The sequence below is a fragment of the Ailuropoda melanoleuca genome, chromosome 6 (genome assembly GCF_002007445.2).
Source record: "Ailuropoda melanoleuca isolate Jingjing chromosome 6, ASM200744v2, whole genome shotgun sequence".
Taxonomy (NCBI): domain Eukaryota; kingdom Metazoa; phylum Chordata; class Mammalia; order Carnivora; family Ursidae; genus Ailuropoda; species Ailuropoda melanoleuca.
In genome coordinates, this window is record NC_048223.1 from 67721852 (window position 1) to 67742191 (window position 20340).

A 20340-nucleotide genomic window follows, 5' to 3' on the forward strand; every position below is an offset into this window, starting at 1 on the left:
CTCTGTCAAATAAATAAATAAAATCTTAAAAAAAAAATTCTCTCTCCCTCTCTTTCTGCTCCTCCCCCACCACCCCCACCTCACTCACATGCATCCACTCACTCTCTTTCTCTTTCTCCAAAAAAAAGAAAAAACAAAGTACATCTCACTCTAAAGAGCATTTCCCATCTTCACCTCCGTTGATTCTGGGATGTGGCATCTGCTCCCTGCAGGGACATAGGACTCTGGAACCTTCCCCTTTCGCAGTCATTTTTCAGGCAGGCGGCAGCAATGAACATACAGGTCTTTTCTGCCAAGTTAGAGAGGATGATTTTTCCCTTTTTCTGCCTCTTGAAGATGAACATCAACTGTTTCACCACTTGTGATTCAAATCCATTAATTAAAATAAATATAAAGTAAAAATCTCTCTTTCAGCCAAGAGGAAAAGGACAGATGGGGAGCGGAGGAGGTGGGGACAGCTGATGTCTTCTTAGAAGGGGAAGAAAGGGAAAGAAAAACAAGCAGCATGAAATTGGGGGGAAAAGTTAATTAAGAGAGGTAAAAGGTGTTTAGATTTAATTTACAGTTCAGAACTATTTTGGTTCTCATAATAATTTCACTACTTAAAGAAGAAGAGGAAAACCTCTCTAATATGAAAGTGGTAGGGGAGTGTTCTCTTAAACCACCTCCAAAAATAGTCATACCTGGACTCTGGCAGTGCCTCAGACTGAACATGGCAAAAGCTTCTCTTCATTCATTCTCTTTCATTGCAAAAGCCACACATTTTTCCTCCTCAAACTCCCTCTGCATGTGCCTAATTTTTAATTTCTTTCTCCATTGCCTCTGCAATGGTCTACAGAAACCACACAGCTCGAAAACAATGTCCTACAGCTTACATCACACACCACAACAATTTATTGGTGTAATGTGCACACCTGAGGTCTAACCCGAATACTAAAAAACCCTGAGCATGGCATATTTAACTGAACAGCCCATACACCAAAATGATCTGATTTCAGATAAACACACAAAGTTAAATCAGAGTAGAGTGGAGCAGATTTACTTTTAAGATGGTAATAGAGGACACCTGCGTGGCTCAGTTGGTGAAGGCTTCAGCTGAGGTCATGATCCCAGGGTCCTGGGATTGGATCCCACATCAGGCGCCCTGCTTAGCAGGAATCTGCTTCTCCCTCTGCCCTATCTGCCCCCGCCCTCCAGCTTGTGTACTCACTCTCTCTCTCTCTCTGTGTCTCACAAAAATAAATAAAATCTTTTTTTTTTAAAGATTTATTTATTTATTTGGCAGGGATAGAGACAGCCAGCGAGAGAGGGAACACAAGCAGGGGGAGTGGGAGAGGAAGAAGCAGGTTCATAGCGGAAGAGCCTGATGTGGGGCTCGATCCCACAACGCCGGGATCACGCCCTGAGCCGAAGGCAGACGCTTAACCGCTGTGCCACCCAGGCGCCCCTAAATAAAATCTTTTTTAAAAAAAAAACATGGTAGTGGAGATGGACAGAGCTAAGAGATTGACAGAGCTAAAAATAATTTTAGATAAGTGAGATGAAAGAAAATACATGGTTTTGTCTGAACTGCCCTTTTAACTGTCTCCATCATCCATGTGGAGCTAATGAGATGCTGGAAGGAATCTCAGAGATTATATATCCCTGAACCACTAAGAAATTAGGACCTAGTGAAGTCAGATGATTTGCTCAAGAACATACAGCTGGTTAGTGTGAAAGCCATGCCTAGAACCAGCTCTTCTGTCTTCGAAAGCATTTCTTATAACTTGACATTTATTCATGATAACAGATGAGAACTATGTTAACATTTTCTAAGAACTGAAAGGAAAGCCACAATATAAACCCAAAATATTTCTAATGTAATTAAGTATAAGTCAGTCAAAAAGTAGGAAAAATTCTTTAGCAATTTAGTTACCATGTTCTATAGTAACATAAAAGGCAGATATAGGAGTAAGGTGGCAAGAGCTACTAGGAAAAAAGAAAACTTCCTGCCCACCTCTAAACAAACAAAAAACTGCAGGCTAGGAACTCAGAGCATTTTTGAGAATAGCATTTTGAGAATGTCAGTACTTTTGTACTCTTTTGACTGGGCCCCAGTGTGATCAGAGGAGATGGACAAAATGAATTCTGAGGAAGGATTTGAGAAAAAGTCAGAAGATAATTGATCTCATGAATTGAGGAAAATTAGTCCTCATAAAAATGAAGGCCAAGGGAAAAAAGCAAAAGACAAAATATAAACCTACTCCCAAAGAATGAAGAAATCAAAGACTTGAGATAAAGTTAAGGGGGGTGGGAGTATGGGTTTGTGTGTGTCTGTGCATCTGTGTTTGGCGGCTTTTCCAGTTCTTCTTGGTTCCTGGTTAATTAAGCAACTATTTTTAAAAAATTCAGCTTTACTCATGCTTCTGTGTGCTAAGCCCATTTCTAAATTTAATAATTAGATGTGGGCAAGAGGTACGATTCAAGCTTTGTCAGTGTTACCTATCACTACATCACTGTCAACTCATAAAAAAGAAAATGTGGAGAGAATACACTTTAAGAAATAGATTGTCAAAGCAAAAGTTCATCAGCAAGCCGTCAGATCCACCTACAAAACAGATTCCTAATCTTTACACTAGTTCTCTCGTCTTTCCCCTGGATTACTGACTTTAATCAAGGCTTCTTTGCTGTTACACTCTTCCCCCACCAATCTCTGAGAAATGTAAAACAGATAAGTCATTCTCCAGCCTAAAGCTCTCCAAAAGCTTCTTTCTGTACTTGTAATAAAGTCCACATCCCCACCATGGCCCTCAACTCCCCATAACCCCCTATAACAATGGCCTATAAAATATGGCCCTTGCCTACCTCCCCAAATTCATCTCCCTCCAGGAACTCTGAAGGTCACTATGTGGTGTAACCTCACAGGCCTTCATTCTCATCCCCAGTTATACTCCTTCCCACTGCGTCAAAGTCACAGTATCTTATATCCTGTTTAATAACCTTAAGGCTTGGAACGCTCTGACCCCAGATTTTTCCATAACTGACTCCTTAATATTCAGGAGCAGTTCAAATGTTATCTTCTGGTCACCTCTGACTACCCAGTTTAAAGTAACACACCATTCGCACACACAAATAGCACACCATCGTGTCATCCTGTTTTTTCTTCATAAATTTATCTCTATCTAAAATTATGTTGCTTACACGACTGGGAATTTACCCCAAAGATACAGATGTAGTGAAGAGAAGGGCCATATGCACCCCAATGTTCATAGCAGCATTGTCCACAATAGCCTAATTGGGGAAGGAGCCGAGATGCCCTTCAACAGATGACTGGATTAAGAAGATGGGGTCCATATATACAATGGAATATTACTCAGCCATCAGAAAGAACGATTACTCAACATTTGCAGCAACATGGATGGGACTGGAAGAGATTATGCTAAGTGAAATGAGTCAAGCAGAGAAAGAAAATTATCATATGGTTTCACTCATTTATGGAACATAAGAAATAACAGGAAGATCGTTATGAGAAGAAATGGAAGAATGAAGAGGGGGTAAACAGAAGGGGGAATGAACCATGAGAGACTATGGACTCTGGGAAACAAACTGAGGCCTTCAGAGGGGAGGGGGGTGGGGGACTGGGATAGGCCGATGATGGGTATTAAGGAGGGCATGTATTGGGGCGCCTGGGTGGCACAGCGGTTAAGCGTCTGCCTTCGGCTCAGGGCGTGATCCTGGCGTTATGGGATCGAGCCCCACATCAGGCTCTTCTGCTATGAGGCTGCTTCTTCCTCTCCCACTCCCCCTGCTTGTGCTCCCTCTCTCGCTGGCTGTCTCTATCTCTGTCGAATAAATAAAATCTTTAAAAAAAAAAAAAAAGGAGGGCATGTATTGCATGGTACACTGGGTGTTATATGCAAATAATGAATCATGGAACATTACATCAATCAATGAATAATAAAAAATAAAATAAAATTATGTTGCTTACTGATTTATACTGTGTAACAACCTCCATCCCAAAATAAACACACACACACACACACACACACACACACATGCAGGTAAATTCCTTGGGAAAGCTGATATTCCTTGCTGAATTCCCCAAAACCTAGAACAATGCCTGGTACTCAGCAGATAACTCACTATTTATTGAATGATAGATTCTAAATGATTGGTTCCATCTATCCCCAACTTTTCCCAAATCTTGTGTCTGCCTTGTATTTCTAGCACTTGTTTACTATCCCTTCTTCTTTGTTCCCTTTTCTGAATTTCTTTTCATCTTCATTCTGCTTACTGCAACACAAAGGAAAACAGAATAAGGAGCATAAAAAGAAGGACATTAATGGTGATAGAAATCTACTCAGCCAATGCTATTGGCAGTGGTGCAGAAGGGCAAGTAAGGTCCTTCTTAAGGGCAAAAGCCCCTAGGATTGATCTCATCCATTAGTGCAGCCCTAAAGACAGCATCAAAAGGAATCATGTATTGCATAGCGCACGCGGGGTTATACGCAACTAATGAATCATCGATCTTTACATCAGAAGCCGGGGATGTACTGTATGGTGACTAACATAATATAATAAAAAATCATTAAAAAAAAAGGAATTATGGAGGTAGGCTGTCTGTGGCCTAAAAAAAGTACCACATGCTCTATGGACATTCAGTAGTTCTTAAAACCTTTAATGCGCAAAAGATTCAGATTCAGTAGGTGTAGACATGATCTAGGAATCTGCACTTTCAAGAAATGCCCCCAGGTTATTCAGATTCAAGCAGTCTTTGAAAACTTTCAGGTTTTTGGCCAAACGATAATAGGAAGGAACTGAAGGATGATATCACCAGATAGAAGGTTTAACCAATAAAAATGATCTTTTTTTATCTCTGCCTTGAAGCTGATTCTCAAGTCAAATTCTATTTCAATATTTGCTGAGTATTATTTAAATTCATTAGTGTTTACCAATTTCTAAATGGCTTTTAACCATCTAAAAACTATAATAATAGTTACTATTATGGGACATCTACTATGTTCCATATGCTATGAACAGTTTTTACACATGTATCTTATGATCCCATTTCATAGATGAGCTTCAGTTAAATAAGTACAGGTAACTATTAAGAAGTGACAGATTTGAAAATCAAATATATCTATATGTTACTAAACTCTGTGTTCTGTGGAGTCTACACCTCCCACTAATTATACCTTAATAGAAGCAAAACCAATAAATAAAAATCCAGATTTGTAAATAAAGACAGGTGGTTTTTCCTCTTAATTTAACCAGTCCTCACTTTAGAAAAAGATTGCATGGGATTTCATTACATGGTGAACTTTGACAGTATAATTTCAACACCTTAACAATGGCATGGCAACTCTGAAGAACAAATAAACATCAAGAGTCCTTTCTAAAACAAATAATCACCGTCTTAATCAAAATCACCAAATATTAAGAACTGGTTCACTATTTACAGATCCAGTAGTGATTCTCAAACTGGACTGATAATTAAGAATCACTTAGGTAGCACCTTAGGAAAAAAAAATTGTCGGTTTCACACTAGTTCTTCTGAATCAAAATCTGTGAGGTAAGACCTCCAAATCTTTATTTTTATAAAGCTCCCAGGGGCTTCTGATGAGTAATTAGGGTTCGGAAGGACTGTTACCCTAACCCCAGCATGTTACAAGTGAATAAACTGAGGACCTAAAAGGGCAGGATCTGCCTAAAGACATACAACCTGTAAGACGCACAGTAGGTTGGGAAAACAATATCCTGACTCCACATTTAGTGCTTTTAACACCAATTCAAACTCTTTTGTTTTGTTTTGTAAAACCGTACTTTTTTCTGCACTGCAGCTTAAGCTCTGCCCATTCCTTACTATCCTTATGCAACTTATTCCCTCATCTGCAAACTGGGAATAATAATAGTGCCCACCTCTTAAGAGCTGCTATGAGGATTAAATAGTATAATATTCATCGGGTATAGCGTGCCTCGCATATACTGAGTGCCCATTAGATAGGTTCCACAGGCCACTAAAAAACCATGCCTTTTTCAGCTGGAGAGGATTTACAGAACCATTCCAATTACAAAATGAACAAGAAGCCCATGTTCAGCTTTGGAAGTCCAAAAGTACTTTCAACTCAGGGTAAGGTGAAGGTCAAGAGCTTGCCTGATTCTCGCACACCACTGTTTCTCAGAAGATGCCTCAGAATCATCTAATGAATCAATTTCTAGATGACAACCAGGAATCTGTATTTTTTTAAAAAGCCTCACCCTACCTCCCCCTCCCAACCCGGTGCTTCTTCGGCAAACCAAGGTTTGATAACCTTTGGTATACACAATCCTTGGCCACAGCAAATGGCCTCTCGAGTCCCAGCAAAACTATCGTGCTCTGTAACCGGAAGAGCAGCGTCATCACTCCCTGATGCAAACAACAGCTGGGGACGGCTGTGCTGAGGAATCATGATCACTAGGGACGGCCTCGACCCTCTCATCTCCTAAGAAACTTGGAAAATTACAAAGTGCCGTCCCGTAATCTCCGTGGCAGATATTGCTGCCTAGGTGGCCAGGAAAACATAAAGTTAAGTCAACAGCCTCCTTTCCAAGGGTAGGGCCGGAAAAAGCGACCCTGTTGGGAGAAACAGGACCGGACCGAGCAGCCCCAGAAGGCTAAGGACCCTCTAGCCCTGTTCCATGCAGTGGCTAAGAGTCTACCACGCCACAGGCCAGCTGCCGGAAGTGCGTCACTCCAGCCTGCTGGGAGTGCCGGGAGTTGTAGTTAACTGGCTGCTTCTCTCGTGCCCCAATTCACCTTTTTTCAAACAAGCAAACACCTTGGAACCGTAAAGAAGGGCGCTTTATAAGAAACAAATCCAATCCTTCCTTTTCCAGCTGACAAGGAAACTCACTCCGCGCTCATCCGTAATATCGGACTACAAGTCCCAGCATGCTCTGTAGACAGCCAGAGCGCCGGCCACCGTCTTAGGTGTGGGCCACTTGAATGGAACGTTTGGCGTAATGCAAAGCCTTCCACGGTCCGCGCGGCGGGTACCCGCTCCTCCGGCGTGAGCGCGGCGTGTGGGTCGTGCGCGTGCGCGCTCGCCGGAGGCGGGGGGCGGGTGCGCCGGGCCGTTGCGGGCGCGAAGCTGCTGAGGTTGGCCGCGGCGGTGCCGCGCGCCCGAAAGACCGGTACTTGCGGGGCCTCTAGCTTCGCCCCGGGCTGCGGGCAGCCCTGGCGGCCGCCGGAGACCGCAAGGGGCGGAGGAAAGCAGGGGGTGGCGGGGGCCGGCCTCGCCACGCGGAGGAACAGCCGAACATGCCCCGAGACAACATGGCCTCCCTGATCCAGCGGATCGCCCGCCAGGCGTGCCTCACCTTCCGGGGCAGCGGGGGCGGCCGCAGCGCTTCCGACCTCGGAGCGGCGCCGGGCCCCGGGGCCCCGATGCCGCAGGGCTTCCTGGAGAACCTGAGCAAGCTGAAGAATCTGCTGACCCAAGTCCGCGCCGAGGACCTGAACATCGCCCCGCGTAAGGCCACGCTGCAGCCATTGCCGCCCAACCTGCCGCCGGTCACCTACATGCACATCTACGAAACCGACGGCTTCAGCCTCGGCGTGTTCCTGCTCAAGAGCGGCACGTCCATCCCATTGCACGACCACCCGGGCATGCACGGCATGCTCAAGGTGCTCTATGGCACCGTGCGCATCAGCTGCATGGACAAACTGGAGGCGGGCGGCGGGCTACAGCCGCGGGCCCCGCCGCCAGAGCAGCAGTTCGAGCCGCCGCTGCAGGCCCGGGAGCGGGACGCCGTGCGGCCGGGCGTGCTGCGCTCGCGGGCCGAGTATACCGAGGCCAGCGGCCCCTGCGTCCTCACTCCGCACCAGGACAACCTGCACCAGATTGACGCTGTGGACGGACCCGCCGCCTTCCTGGACATTCTGGCCCCGCCCTATGACCCCGACGATGGCCGGGACTGCCATTATTACCGGGTGCTGGAGCCCGTCAGGGACAAGGAGGCCCCCGGCTCGGCTTGTGATCTGCCCCGAGAAGTGTGGCTCCTGGAGACCCCACAAGCCGATGACTTCTGGTGCGAGGGGGAGCCCTATCCAGGTCCCAAAGTCTTCCCTTGAAGCCGCCTGCGCCTGGTTGCTGTGGGCCGAAGACGTGCCCTATTCACATCTGGGCCTCTCTGCCCGCCGCGATCCACCATAAGGGCTCTCTCCCTACCCCCAGGCCTGGGCTTTGGATCTACTGGAATGGGCTGTAGTCGCTTCCTCCGGAGTCAGAGCCGTGGGAAGCGCGGGCGACTGGAGCGCAGCCACGGGGCCGGGTTAGGGGGTGGGGAGGCGGGTAGGCTAGGTTGTTTCCTGGCTCTGACAACTGCCACCGGGGTTTTGATTTGGGGGAAGCGGGATAAGGGACTGTCACTGAAGCGCTTCCATCCTAAAGCCATAATGAAAATATTCTTCGTTCGTTATCCTATACAAAATACACTAAATGCCCCCACCCCCCTTCCCCCGGTGAATAGGGTTTGTTTTCCACTTAGGTCCTTATGCCCTTTTACTTATTGTTATAGTTTTAACTTATTGACTGCATGACCCGGTGGTTTGAATTGTTTTTAGTTCAAGTCATTGGTAAAAACTAGGCATAAAAAGATGAGCTACTATTTATAAAGTGAGCTGTCCTGCCTAACTGATTCATTGTGGAAGTTAGATCTTTTTTCCAGAATTGGGGCATCACACCGAAAGTATAACTATGCATGTAGAGGACAAGATTTAATTTCTTTCCTTCTCTTGCCCAGTAGCCACATCTGGTTTACTCTGGCAGCATCTACTAAGAAATTCAGCACCTGCATATCTCAGTGACAAATGGTCACTTAACAGCTTATCTTCCCCCTGAGTCTCCAGATCTGTGAGTTGAACAGATTTCTTGTTGCAGATTGACCTTTAATGCAAAAACTATATTATCCTCAAATGACTTTTTTTTGTCTTAGTGTGCTTTAAGAGGTGATAGGGTAATTCTGTGTTTTCTAAGGAGAAGATTCAAAGGAACTGAATTGGTATGCTTCCAAACAACTGAATGTAAAACACTCCTAGCCAGCTGTTGAATTCCATGCCCCTATTTACTTCCACTATTTTCCTGCAAAAATAGAGAAAAATGTTGATGACTGTTTCAAATTCTCTCAGGAGCTCCAATGTTCCAGAAGGCTGGAGGTTCCAGCTGTGTTGTTTTGGTGGCAGTGTTCTCAAAACCCCTCAAAACAGTAGAGAGCCAGTGTTTGCTTCATCCAGTGTGGTTTTCTATAGGAAGAGAGAAGGCACAGATGACCAAGGCTACAGAATAGAGAATTACCTATACTGCTGGCCATTTTAGAGCACCAAAACTTGGGACAAAACACTTCCTAACCTCTTAAACAATTGTGCTATCTCTAACTAGTTTTATTTTTGTCCTTTTAGTAAGCTCAGCAACTCTACCTTGTTTACAAATGTATTTACACCATTTGCTTCAGGCTATGGAGCACTATTGCTTCCCTCTTTTTACTATTTATAGGATTCCTTTTTCACAACACTTTTAATAAAAACAAACTGTAGAAATAAACACATTAAAATCTGCCCAGCTGTTGTCTAAGCCCTCTTGATTGACTTGCCCAAATGGCAATCCAGTTCTAAGGTCTGTAATAAAGAGAGATTTGCTATTGGCGGAAAGTGTTAACCCTGTAGAGAAACAGTCCATGCCTTTGCCTCTTTGTGCACACTGAGTTACTATGGCCCAGGGTGAAGGAATATTTGTTCCCAATTTTTTTAAATAGAATAAAAAAGCCAAATTCTTGATGATCTTCCCCCCACCAAAGATGCTTATTCAGTGCGAAATGCCACCCTGTTGTAAAACCTGAGACAGGCATAGTGCCAAGTATTAATTCCAGGGTTGCTAACATTGTTTTATGGTAGCTTCATATTCTGGTATAGTTTAATATGCCTTGGGGACAGTTTAAAGCAGTTCTTAATGCCATTCAGTTTAATCCTAGATATGCAAATAATGATTTTCTTAGAAAAATGTTCTCAAAATGGGTTTTTTAATAGCACAGTAATGAATGTGAGTGGTTACCAATCACATACCTGCCTGTTCTGAATTATAACCAGAAGTCGATTAACTTCTGAAGATTGTTGATAGTGGCGTATATGCTATAATACAATCTGACGTACATTAAACCAACAAAAACCCATTCTGGCAGTAGGACAGTCATAAAGGAGAAATTGTTTTTCCAAACTTTAAAGTTCTCAAGTACAAACAAGTTGAATGAAAAAAACTAAGGTGCTTTTCAAAAGAATAATTGAAATTGTTGCAGGCCAAAATAGCAATATGATAATCTCTCTAATTTAGTTGAATAAGAACAGTGAAACTTTTGGTTCACTAATAAATCCTGAGGAAATTAATGATGAAAACAGAACTTGTTTCAGTGAGCCACTAAGGAAAGAATATTCTTAATACAAATAGAAAATGTGGTGCAGCAAAGCTGGCACCTCTCTGCGTAAACTGTTGGTCATGACCGACTTTATGTGCTGCTATCGTATTTCCATATATTCCTGCAATATAGACGATATTTTAATAACAGCTGTGGGAAAATTTGTCTTCCTCTACAGACTAATGAGCACAATGATACTAATGACTTTTCTGTTGAATAACAAATGCAATAATTGCCTCTCATGAGTGAATGTCTGTCTCAATACTTCTAAAGGTTTTTTATTCTCTGGTTATACCAAAAGCCAGTTACATTTAATGGAGAGTATCTTGTACCTACGTACTACTTTACGAGAATTGATTTTTTACAAAGCCTGATCTGCATGGGTTGAGTTTACACTAACTACTGTTTATTAATGAAAATCGTGGGTCCATTTTAAAGAAATACTTGTCAACAGGAGTGGGTTCTCTGAACCTTTAAGACTAATAGTCCTTAAATTCTTCCAAAATCCACACCTTCTGTTCCTCCTTTTGTGTTGTCCCCTTGTAGGTGCCTCAGCCTTGGCATCTCAGGGAGACTGTTACAGCTCATCTAGTCCCAGTGACTGTGTCTTGCACCCTAGCTCTACTGTGCAGCAAAGAAGCAGTAGTTCTTTAAGTCAGGGTTCAGCCAATTACTATCCAACTCTAATCTGAGGGCAGTGCCACTCCTGTCACCCTCCTAGTCTGAATTCTGAACTCCGGGTTACAAACAAGCCAACCACTGATCATTTCAGTGTAGTGAAGCATCTCCTGTCAAGGAAATCATTTATCAAGCCCCATATACATACTGAATTTTCAGATCCAGAGATGTTTACATTTCTGGTTTAAAATCAGTGTACTTATGGAAAATAAAGGCGTGTTTGAAATTGTTTAGAGGTAACTCTTATTTGATTATTGCAAAATGGAGAAGAAGAATACATTGTCTACATTTTAATTACTATTTAAGATTTAGTCTATACAGTAGGATGATGTTATACTGAAAAACGGTGGCTTTCTGCAAATTCTAAAGCCCAAGTAATAATATAAAGTTAGTCTATTTCCTTGAGATTGAGCTTTGAAACAATCCGATTGAAAACACATCTTAAACTGTCTAATGTTATTTTGCTACAACAAAAAATAGTTCCTTTTATATTTAAGCTAAGGAAAATAAACTAGTACAAGAAAACAAAAATACTTTTTTCCATGAAGGAAAGAATCTTTGGACTTAAATTTATTTCTATCTTTACTTTTTCTGTAAAGTTTAATTGCAGTTTGGACTGGCAGCATCTTAAGTACTTGAAGATGCTGACCATTCATTCCCACCAAATATATATACATATATATAAACAGTTAAAATATCACTACAGCCACTTTTGATATATATCAGTTTGGCTTAATTTCATTAGAGTTGGTATTTACACTGATTTATGAATAATTGAAGACCTTATTTAGGCTTAATAGACCTATTTTTAATATGCCATGAACCATATCAAATGCATTATGATCTTTTTTTATGATATGTTAGTCACCATAGAGTATATCATTAGTTTTTGATGTAGTGATCTTTAAGCAATTACTCTCCAGAAGTTTTTCTTTTTTTTTTTAAGATTTTATTTATTTATTTGAGAGAGAACATGAGTGGGGTAAGGAGCAGAGGGAGAAGCAGACTCCCTGCTGAGCAGGGACCCTGATGTGGGGTTCGATTCCTGGTCCCAGGATCATGATCTGAGCCAAAGACAGATGCTTAACAGCCACCTGAACTGACTGGCGCCCCCAGGAGGTTTTTTTGTTTGTTTTTTAAGATTTTATTTTATTTGACAGCGAGAGAGGGGACACAAGCAGGGGGAGTGGGAGAGGGAGAAGCAGGCTTCTCGCTGAGCAAGGAGCCCAATGCAGCCGATCCCAGGGTCCTGGGATCATGACCTGAGCCGAAGGCAGACGCTTAATGACTGAGCCACCCAGGGACCCCGAAGATTATTTTTAATAAGAATCCCCAGTAACAGCTATACCATCAGAAATATTATTCAATAAAGTGTATTGCATGTAAGAGGAGCAGACTTAGCTTTATATGCTTTATTTCTTGAGCAAAGTAAAAAATGAGACACTTGCATGACGGTACCCTGAATGTTTCAAGCTGAGAGTAAAATCTGATTAAAGATTGAGCTAACATGTTAAAATCAAGTAAAAGCCACCAAGTTGTCTGTGAAAAAACACCAAAATGTATTCCTTATGTTATGCCACTTCAAGCCCACATCAAGGTGAAAATGATTGTGTAACCAATTTGCCTATCAGAATATTTAATCATATTCTTTTAAAAATGACTTCTTAAAAAGCCTTTTCTAGTCCTGCTTTGTAAACAGTTGTTTACATTATCTTGATTAAAGGTGTTCTGAAATTTAAATTGGCAAGACAATTCTAGATCTTATAAAATTTAGGTGTACTATGTTTTAATACAATGAAATTTTGGTAGGAGCAGAATATTCATTAAAAACATGTAATTATCAAAATGTGGCATTGTTTTATATATATTTTAACAAAATTAGCCAAGCAAGGATGATAATACGCTGACAAACCAGGAAATATGAATCTAATGGAATAATACTAGTCACTAGAACAATCTGGCACTGAAGTTTAGAAATTTCTATTTCATAGTTACAGAAAGAGGTATTCTGCATCTTTGAAATAACCGAAAGAGAGGAAATCAAAGGATTAATTCCTTCCACAAGTTAGATCTCAAAATTCCAGTGCTCTGAAGGGCAAAAAAAATAAAAGCCTTCAATTTCAACCACATATGAAGGAGGCCAACAGTGGCAAAGGACAAACATGACAGTTCTCAGATGACAGCTGAACAGTGGGTATTCCGACAGGTTATGCTTGCGTGAGGATCCAGAAGCCGTGGGTGAACTTAAATGATACTGAGGCCCAATTTTAGAGTACAGTTAACGTCACAGAGACCCAACCCATTTACTTTGTATGACAGGTAGATAAGTTTTTTTGGTTTATATTTCGAAATCACTACAAAAGGCTTGCAGTAAAATGAACCCTATAGTGTATTCTTTTGCAAGCCATTATGTAGTACCATGGAGGCCTGTATATGCCTATTTAATTTGCCTATTTAATTACCCGTTAAAGAAAGGGTGTCTTTCTTTGAGATTTTCATAGTTTTGCTGTACACCTATCTTATCTAATGAGCTGGGTATTTTGATAGTCTCTAAACCCACCAAACCTATGGCAGATTAGTGATCCTTCCAAATAGGGGTAATTAGGGAGAGAAGACGAGAGAGAAATGAGTCCTGGGGTAATTCCTTTGGCAACCCATTAATGCTGTCTTCAGCAGTGTCTAAGTGCATTTTTGATCTGAAGAGGCGATAGCATTTTTCAAAAAGTTTTCTGTGGTCATGAGACTAATCCTGGAACCTAAAAGTCATTTCCAGCTTGACCACGCCACCACACTTTCCACAAAGCCACATCTCGTCTGAGTTCCTGGCCTTGGTCAGGGTTCTGAAAGCAGCCACAAATGTGTAGTCTCCGAGTGGGCACTTGTTTGTAAGTATTTATTTTCCGGAGCCCACTCAGGAGCCCAGAGAAGCTATAGGCTGTTATAGAGGACGGAACAATGAGTCAAAACAACGCCTCCCCACTTTTACACTAATGCATGGGGGAAATCCCCGGAACACTAGTGTTTGATTATGAATGGAGATTGCTTTGGGGGTGAGCGGGCTGGTGTTGAAAGGCCAGCAGAGAAAACTTGGGAGATCCTGGCTTGGTCAAAGCATTCAAACCCCCTGGATAATCATGGAATTCCCGCCCAGGAAATCTTTCATAAATGATTTCTGCAGCAAAAATATTGTTGAAAAGTATTTATTTACACTATAGTCATAAACCATCCATGATCTGAACTTCAGTTGGTGGTTTTGCGTTAGAATAAATCATTTATATTTCCACAACTATTAAGAGCTAATAACCAAACAAGTCAGCTCCAGTAATATTATTTACATTCTTATCTGCAATTCGACTACAAAGGTAACACTTTTAAGTCACAAAACAGAGCATACAAAAATATACTTTCTAAAAAAAAAATCCAAATATTAATAGGCAGAAATATACAGCCATACTAAACCCAGGGAGTGATTTTTTTTTTCCATAGTAAGGCAACCCATTTACATGCAGACCCTGTAACATTGTCTACATCACACAAGGCACCAAGGACACTTCCAACACAACTGCATGCATCCTAGTTTCAGAGAATATATGTACATCCCCCTTTAAATAAGTTAATCTCTGACTCATTTCAAGAGATCATAAATGCTTTACTTTTTTTCCCAAAGGTTCAGAACTTGGAGAACAGTGCACATCAAAAATACACAAAATCTGAGTGGATATACACTGAAAAAATAGTCTTTACGTTTCTCAAACAACTCAAAAAGCAGATATTGCTATGTCCCTCCCATCACATTGCACTTCCGTTCTCTGAGTTTATAATACATATTGCTTAAAGGGTTGGAACGACTAGATAAGCTTTGATTCACTGTTCTAGGGCCACAGAATGCAGCATAAAGGCCATGCTTCATTCACTGTACAGCACCCCCACATCAGTCCCAAGCCATAAAGTGCACATCAGCTTTGCTTCTTTCTGCTGCCCCCACCTGAAGGGATCAGCATCTCCCAACCTACTGTAGAAAAAGTCTCAAGTCAACTCTGACACCCAGAGTCAAAATCCTGTAATGGGACAAAATACGAGAGGGGGAAGCAAAACCTAGTCAAACAACCCTTTCAAGCAGGGTCAGGCCTCAGCCCTCTAGGCCAGGAGCCCCCATCCAACCCCCTTCTGAGCCTCGCCATTACCTCAGGGTGACAGTCAACTCCCCTAAGAGAGACTATGGTGGGCTAAGTTTGGGAAGGACCTGCTTCTAAGTGGAAAGGGCAGTGCCCGGCTGCAGCAAGGCCCCTGCCCAGGGAAGGGAGAAGGGCAGGCAAGGTGGTAGTGTTTGTTGTGCACCAGTGGACCACAGGCCTCCGGGGTCTCAAGGAGCTGGTGCCTCCGCCCGAGTCTCATCTCAAGGTGTCCGGGTCCGAGAGGAGCAAGAGGCCAGGGACCCTCCGCCAATGCTGCCGCCGTTGCTGTTGCACAGGGCCCCCCCAGGCTGCGAGCCTCCGGAGCAGGAGGCCGTGGAGGCGGCCGGCACGGAGGAGGAGGGCGCACTGCTCTTGCGCTCCTTCTGTCTCAGGTGGATCTTGGTGTGGCGCTTCCTCTCGTCGCTCCGGGCAAACTTGCGGCCGCAGTAGTCACAGGCAAAGGGCTTCTCACCAGTGTGGGTGCGGATGTGGGTAGTGAGGTGGTCACTGCGGCTGAAGTTGCGCATGCAAATCCGACACTGGAAGGGCTTGTGTCCCGTGTGGATTCGGATGTGTCGGGTCAGCTCGTCAGAGCGGGAGAAGCGTCGGTCACAGCCTTCTGCTGGGCACGGGTAGGGCCTCTCGTGCACTGGGGTCTTGCTAGGCCTGTTGGGGTACTTGCGAGGCCTCAGAATGGGCCGCAGTGGCAGGTGGTGAGGGTTATAGGCGGCTGCAGCGGCGGCTGAGCTGCTGCCAGGCAGCCGGGGTCCCTCGCTGCCTCCACTGGCCCCTGGCCCTGTGGGCCCAACGCTGGGGCCCCCCAGGGTAAAGTTACGAATGGTGGAGAGCGGAGTGAGTGGAGGAGGGACTCGCAAGGAGTCCAGAGGGCAGGGGAAGGGTTTGCGGTCTGGGCCAGCTGTACCATGTAGGTCTCTCTGGCACTGTGATGGGAAGAATCCAGGATAGTCTGGGATCATAGGAAAGAGACCAGGGTCCGTGGCTGGCTTAGGGGAGGGGTAGGAAGGAGGTGGTGGGTAGGCCAGAGAGGAGGAGGTGGAGGTGGTGGCTGCTGACAGGAATGCTGAGGGGTCCTGGTAGAGGTCTCCTGCACAGCCAGAATAAGGAGGCGGTGGTGGTGGAGAGTAGAGGTGGTCCAGGTCAGGCTGGGTCTGAGACATGGTGCACACACCCAGGGGTCCTGTGGCCAGTGGGTTGGGGGAGGCAGAGGTGACGCTGGACGAGGCTGTGGTCGAAGCTGGGGAGGTAACCCCTTGCAGGATGCCTGCACTCACAATATTGATGATGCCTTCTGGGTAGCAGCTGGCACCAGGGTACTGGGGGTCAATGGAGAACTTGCCCATGTACGTGAAGGTCTGGTTTCTAGGTGCAGAGACGGGAGCAAAGCTGCTGGGATACGGGAGATCCAAGGACCTCTTCTCTCCAGTCATGTCAATGTTGATCATGCCATCTGGGGAGGGAACAGAAAGAATGGAGGTGGAGCAATGAGAATGCGGCCAAGAATCCCTTGTCATCCCCTCTAAACATAGGTCCATCCCAGACCCCAGGATCCTAGCACAGTAGAGCTGGGGCAGAGTCCAACAGGTGGGAAAATTACAGCTCAGAGACAGTGAGAAGAAGATAGCCCAGGATCCCATTGGCAGCCAGTGACAGTCTGGGATTCAAACTACCTCCAGGAAAGCAGGACGAGCTACTCCCAACCCCCACACACAGCCATCTGTGGCTCTCGTCCCCAATAAAAACACCCAATAATAGCAACAACAATATTAAAAATTCCCCATCTGCCTGGAACTTCTCTCCCTCTCCTTTGTCTGGGTGTCCCACGGCTGGGGCTCCGGGGGAGACATAATCAGGAGACTGATCCCAGCCAGTGCTGCCCGAGAGAGAGGGGAGCCTGAGAAAGAGATCAGTGATATCCTGGCTGCTACCCATCCGCGGTGCCTTCCCTCCCTCCCTCTCCTGCTGCGCTACAGCTGACGGCTGCTGGAGGGTATGGGGCGCTGCAGTGGAAGGAATCTGTAGGTTTCCTTTGCCTCCCCAACCTTATCAGCCTTGCCCAACACCCGCACGCCCCAGCCCAAGGCCAGTGGCGGAGCTTCAAGGAAGGAGCGAGGGCCGCGGGGGACCACTTTCCACCGCATCGCCAAGGAAACCAGCGGCGCCGGTGCCCCCGCGGGCCTTCTTCCGCAGCCAGGGGGCCGCTTCCCGCCGTTGCCCGCCCTCCTCCTCCTCCCCGCCTCGCCAACCCCCTCAACTTCGCGAGCTGCGCGCAGGTGGGGGCGCTCCTTCTGGCCGCTCCCGGAACGCGCTCGGAGATTTTTCCCGGGGTCGGCTCTGCCCGGGAAGGAGCGGCGGACGCTTTCCTCTGGCGCTTCTCCGCCGCTCGGCTCTCCAGCTCTCCTCCGGAGGCCCGAACTTTCCCGTCAGTTTGTCCCTGCCCCGGGAGAGGGGAGGCCTGGGTACCGCCGGCCCACGAGCCGGCACAAGCCCGACGCCTGGTGGGGCACCTCATCTACTCTTATCCCCGCGCCCGCCAGGGGCTGGGCGCGCCGCGGCGCACGCACGCCCGCTCGCTGACGACCTGGTGCATCTGCCCGCGCGCCCAGCTCCAGAGATCCGGTCCTTGCTCCCGCGGGCTTCTCCTGCACCCGGTTCGGTCAACACCGTCCACCTCGCTCCCCAGCCCTCTCCTCCAAGTCCTGCACACGCACCGCACCCCACCCACCACCTTCGAGCCGCGTGGGTCCCGGCCCGCGAAGGGGACATGCGGCTTACCTCCGGCCACTCCGTTCATCTGGTCAAAGGGGCCTCCCAGTTCGGCATTGGGGAAGATGGTCACCGACGTGGCGGCGAGGTCCTCCACCGGGTAGATGTTGTCAGACAGCTGGTGCACAAAACCACTGAGAGTTACTGGGATTTTGTCTACGGCCTTGGCGGTCATCATTTGCTCCTCGCACAACCTGGAGACCCAACTCCCTCTCTACCTGGAGCGTCAGAGAAGCCGTTTTGGAGAGGGATTGGACTGAGTCTAAGTTGGTATCTCCTTTTGCCCTCCACGCTTAAAAGCAACCACAAAAAAAAAAAAATCCAACAGAAATAAAACTAGCAAACAAGTTGCTGTTTTTTCTAAGAAAGAAGAAAAATGACTATTTGCCACTGACTCTCTCCTGTGTTCCGGCTGGGAAGCCAGGAGTTGCTGGTGTAGTGTTATTATAACAGTCAGTGTGTCCCCTCGCCGAGCTATTAATCAATTGCTGCTCTCTCGGTTAGACGGAAAGTGTTGCTGTAAGTATTTATGGGCAGGTCCTCAATGCCCGTGACGTCGCTGCCCATATATGGACTGAGGAACAGGGCTGGGCCAGGCGGCTTCTTGCCGTCACATGGCCGATTTGCATACGGGCTCGGCTGCGCGGGCTCCGCCGGGCTCGCGACTCCCGGCTCTCAGACAGCGGGGAATCGCGGGGGTCTAGGGCGCGCAGCCCGAGCCCCGGTCCCCGTCCAGGGCGCAGGGCCCAGCGGGGATCGGGCGCGCGGGGAGTCCGGCTCAGACCACCGGGGAAGAGCTTGCCGGTCCTAGCTGCGGCGAGGCCTCCCCGAGCGGGGAGGAATTCCGGTTCTCCGGGACTTTCCAAAAAAGGCGAAGATCCGGTGCCGGCGGCTCCGCCTCCCCAGCCCTTGTTTGGGAGCCATTCCGGAAAATTAAACTTCGGAAAGAAACCGAGCGGAGCCGAGACACTACAGTCAAACCCCTACTCACTTTCTTGGCAGCTCAAAACCGCAAGCAAAAGGAGGCAGCGAAGAAAAAAAAAAAAGCTGCATGCATTCACGGAAGCTGACTGTTTTTTTCTGAATTACTTGGTGGAAAGAAGTGGCTGGTGATAAGAGTGAATGCGGTATTGCTTTTTTGGAAAGTCTGTTCTATTTATACAGGAGCGAAAACGGAACAGGTTTGGGGTTGTTTGTTTGTTTTAAGTATTTCGGGCATCTTGGGGCTGGGAGGTAGACCCTAGGAGAAGCAGAATAATTGCGGCGAGCTTCGAAAGAAATCCTCAGCCGGAGACACCCCCCTTCCTCTGCCCGCGCGCTCCCCGCCCCCCTTCAGCTGCTACGCGGAGCGGGCGCCCTTCCCGGCGCGTCTGGGCGGTCGGCTGTGTGGGGGCGTCCAGATGGAGGCTTGGACACTCACCCTGCCCCGCCACGCACACGCACACACACACACTCTTACACTCACACACGCTCCACTTCCGCTACACACACTCCCGCCCCCGCTGCCTTCTTCACACACCCACTCGCACACCTTACGCTACACACCTCCCTGTTGACAGCGCGCCGGGGCGCCCGCCTCGCAGACAGAGTGCCCGGCCCGCCGAGCGTGCGCCGGGGGTTGCTGCACTGTGTGCTCTGCCAACACACCCCTCCTCACCTCTCGCCGTGCCGGCAGCCCCCAACCCCCGAAAGCCTACACTCGCGGGGTACGCCCTGCCCTCCCCCGAGTCCTACTCCACAACACGCACATTTGGAAGAATCTTGCCTTTGCCTCTCCAAGAGCCACCTCGGGGAGCCCAGCGAGGTCCCGAGGGACAGCAAACAGCGTCGCTAACGCCAATTTCGAGCCGCCATCACCCACACGCGTTTCCCTTTTCGAGTAAAAACCAACAACAACAAAACCGTCCCGAATGGAAACCTTCCTGTTCAGTTCCCAAAGCAATTTTTAAAAACTTTTCAAAGCTCCAGAAAGCTGTGGGTTCTGGCTCGCTGCACGCACCTCTCCCGCCGGCCGGCCCACCGCCGGAGCGCTCCCGGCTTGGCCCGGGCCCCGGGGAGGCTGGGCCCAGGTGCCGACGCCGGCGCGCCGCCGCCTGCCTGGCTCTGTCCCGCCCCGAAGCCGCCAAAACCTGGGATAGAGCGCGGGGGCAGCCTCTGGGACCTGGCCCGGCCAGGCCCTTTCCCGCCCCCGGCCCGGGACGGCCCCAGCCTCGTGGGGGCCCGGGCGGGCGAAAGCCAACGCCACGCCGTGGAGAAAGCGCGGCGCTGCAGGCGGCTC

General features: G+C 47.0%; 2 protein-coding genes across 4 annotated transcripts in view; one reads left to right on the plus strand and one right to left on the minus strand.

Annotated features, from left to right (window-relative positions):
- The first annotated feature begins 6937 nt into the window (after window positions 1–6937).
- Window positions 6938–11343, plus strand: ADO (2-aminoethanethiol dioxygenase). Its single transcript, XM_034662577.1, has one exon. The coding sequence runs from the start codon at window positions 7280–7282 to the stop codon at window positions 8090–8092; it is 813 nt and encodes a 270-aa protein (XP_034518468.1). The 5' UTR covers window positions 6938–7279; the 3' UTR covers window positions 8093–11343.
- A 2944-nt stretch (window positions 11344–14287) lies between these two features.
- The window catches only part of EGR2 (early growth response 2), a 6936-nt gene continuing 883 nt past the window's right edge, over window positions 14288–20340 (minus strand). The window contains exons 1-3 of one of the 3 annotated variants that reach the window (XM_034662579.1): window positions 20062–20184; window positions 18072–18180; window positions 14288–16746 (exon numbers count right to left, since the gene is read on the minus strand). In XM_034662579.1, the coding sequence (XP_034518470.1) occupies window positions 15500–16746; window positions 18072–18090 (1266 nt within the window). In that variant the 5' untranslated portion in view covers window positions 18091–18180; window positions 20062–20184 and the 3' untranslated portion in view covers window positions 14288–15499. Of the gene's footprint in view, window positions 16747–18071; window positions 18181–18280; window positions 18851–20061; window positions 20185–20340 lie in introns of those variants that run through there. The other 2 variants (XM_011219558.3, XM_019795101.2) reach the window with 2 other exon arrangements.

Coding starts and splice junctions, on each gene's coding strand:
- ADO (XM_034662577.1), top strand. CDS start 7,280: ATGCCCCGAGACAACATGGCCTCCCTGATCCAGCGGATCGCCCGCCAG.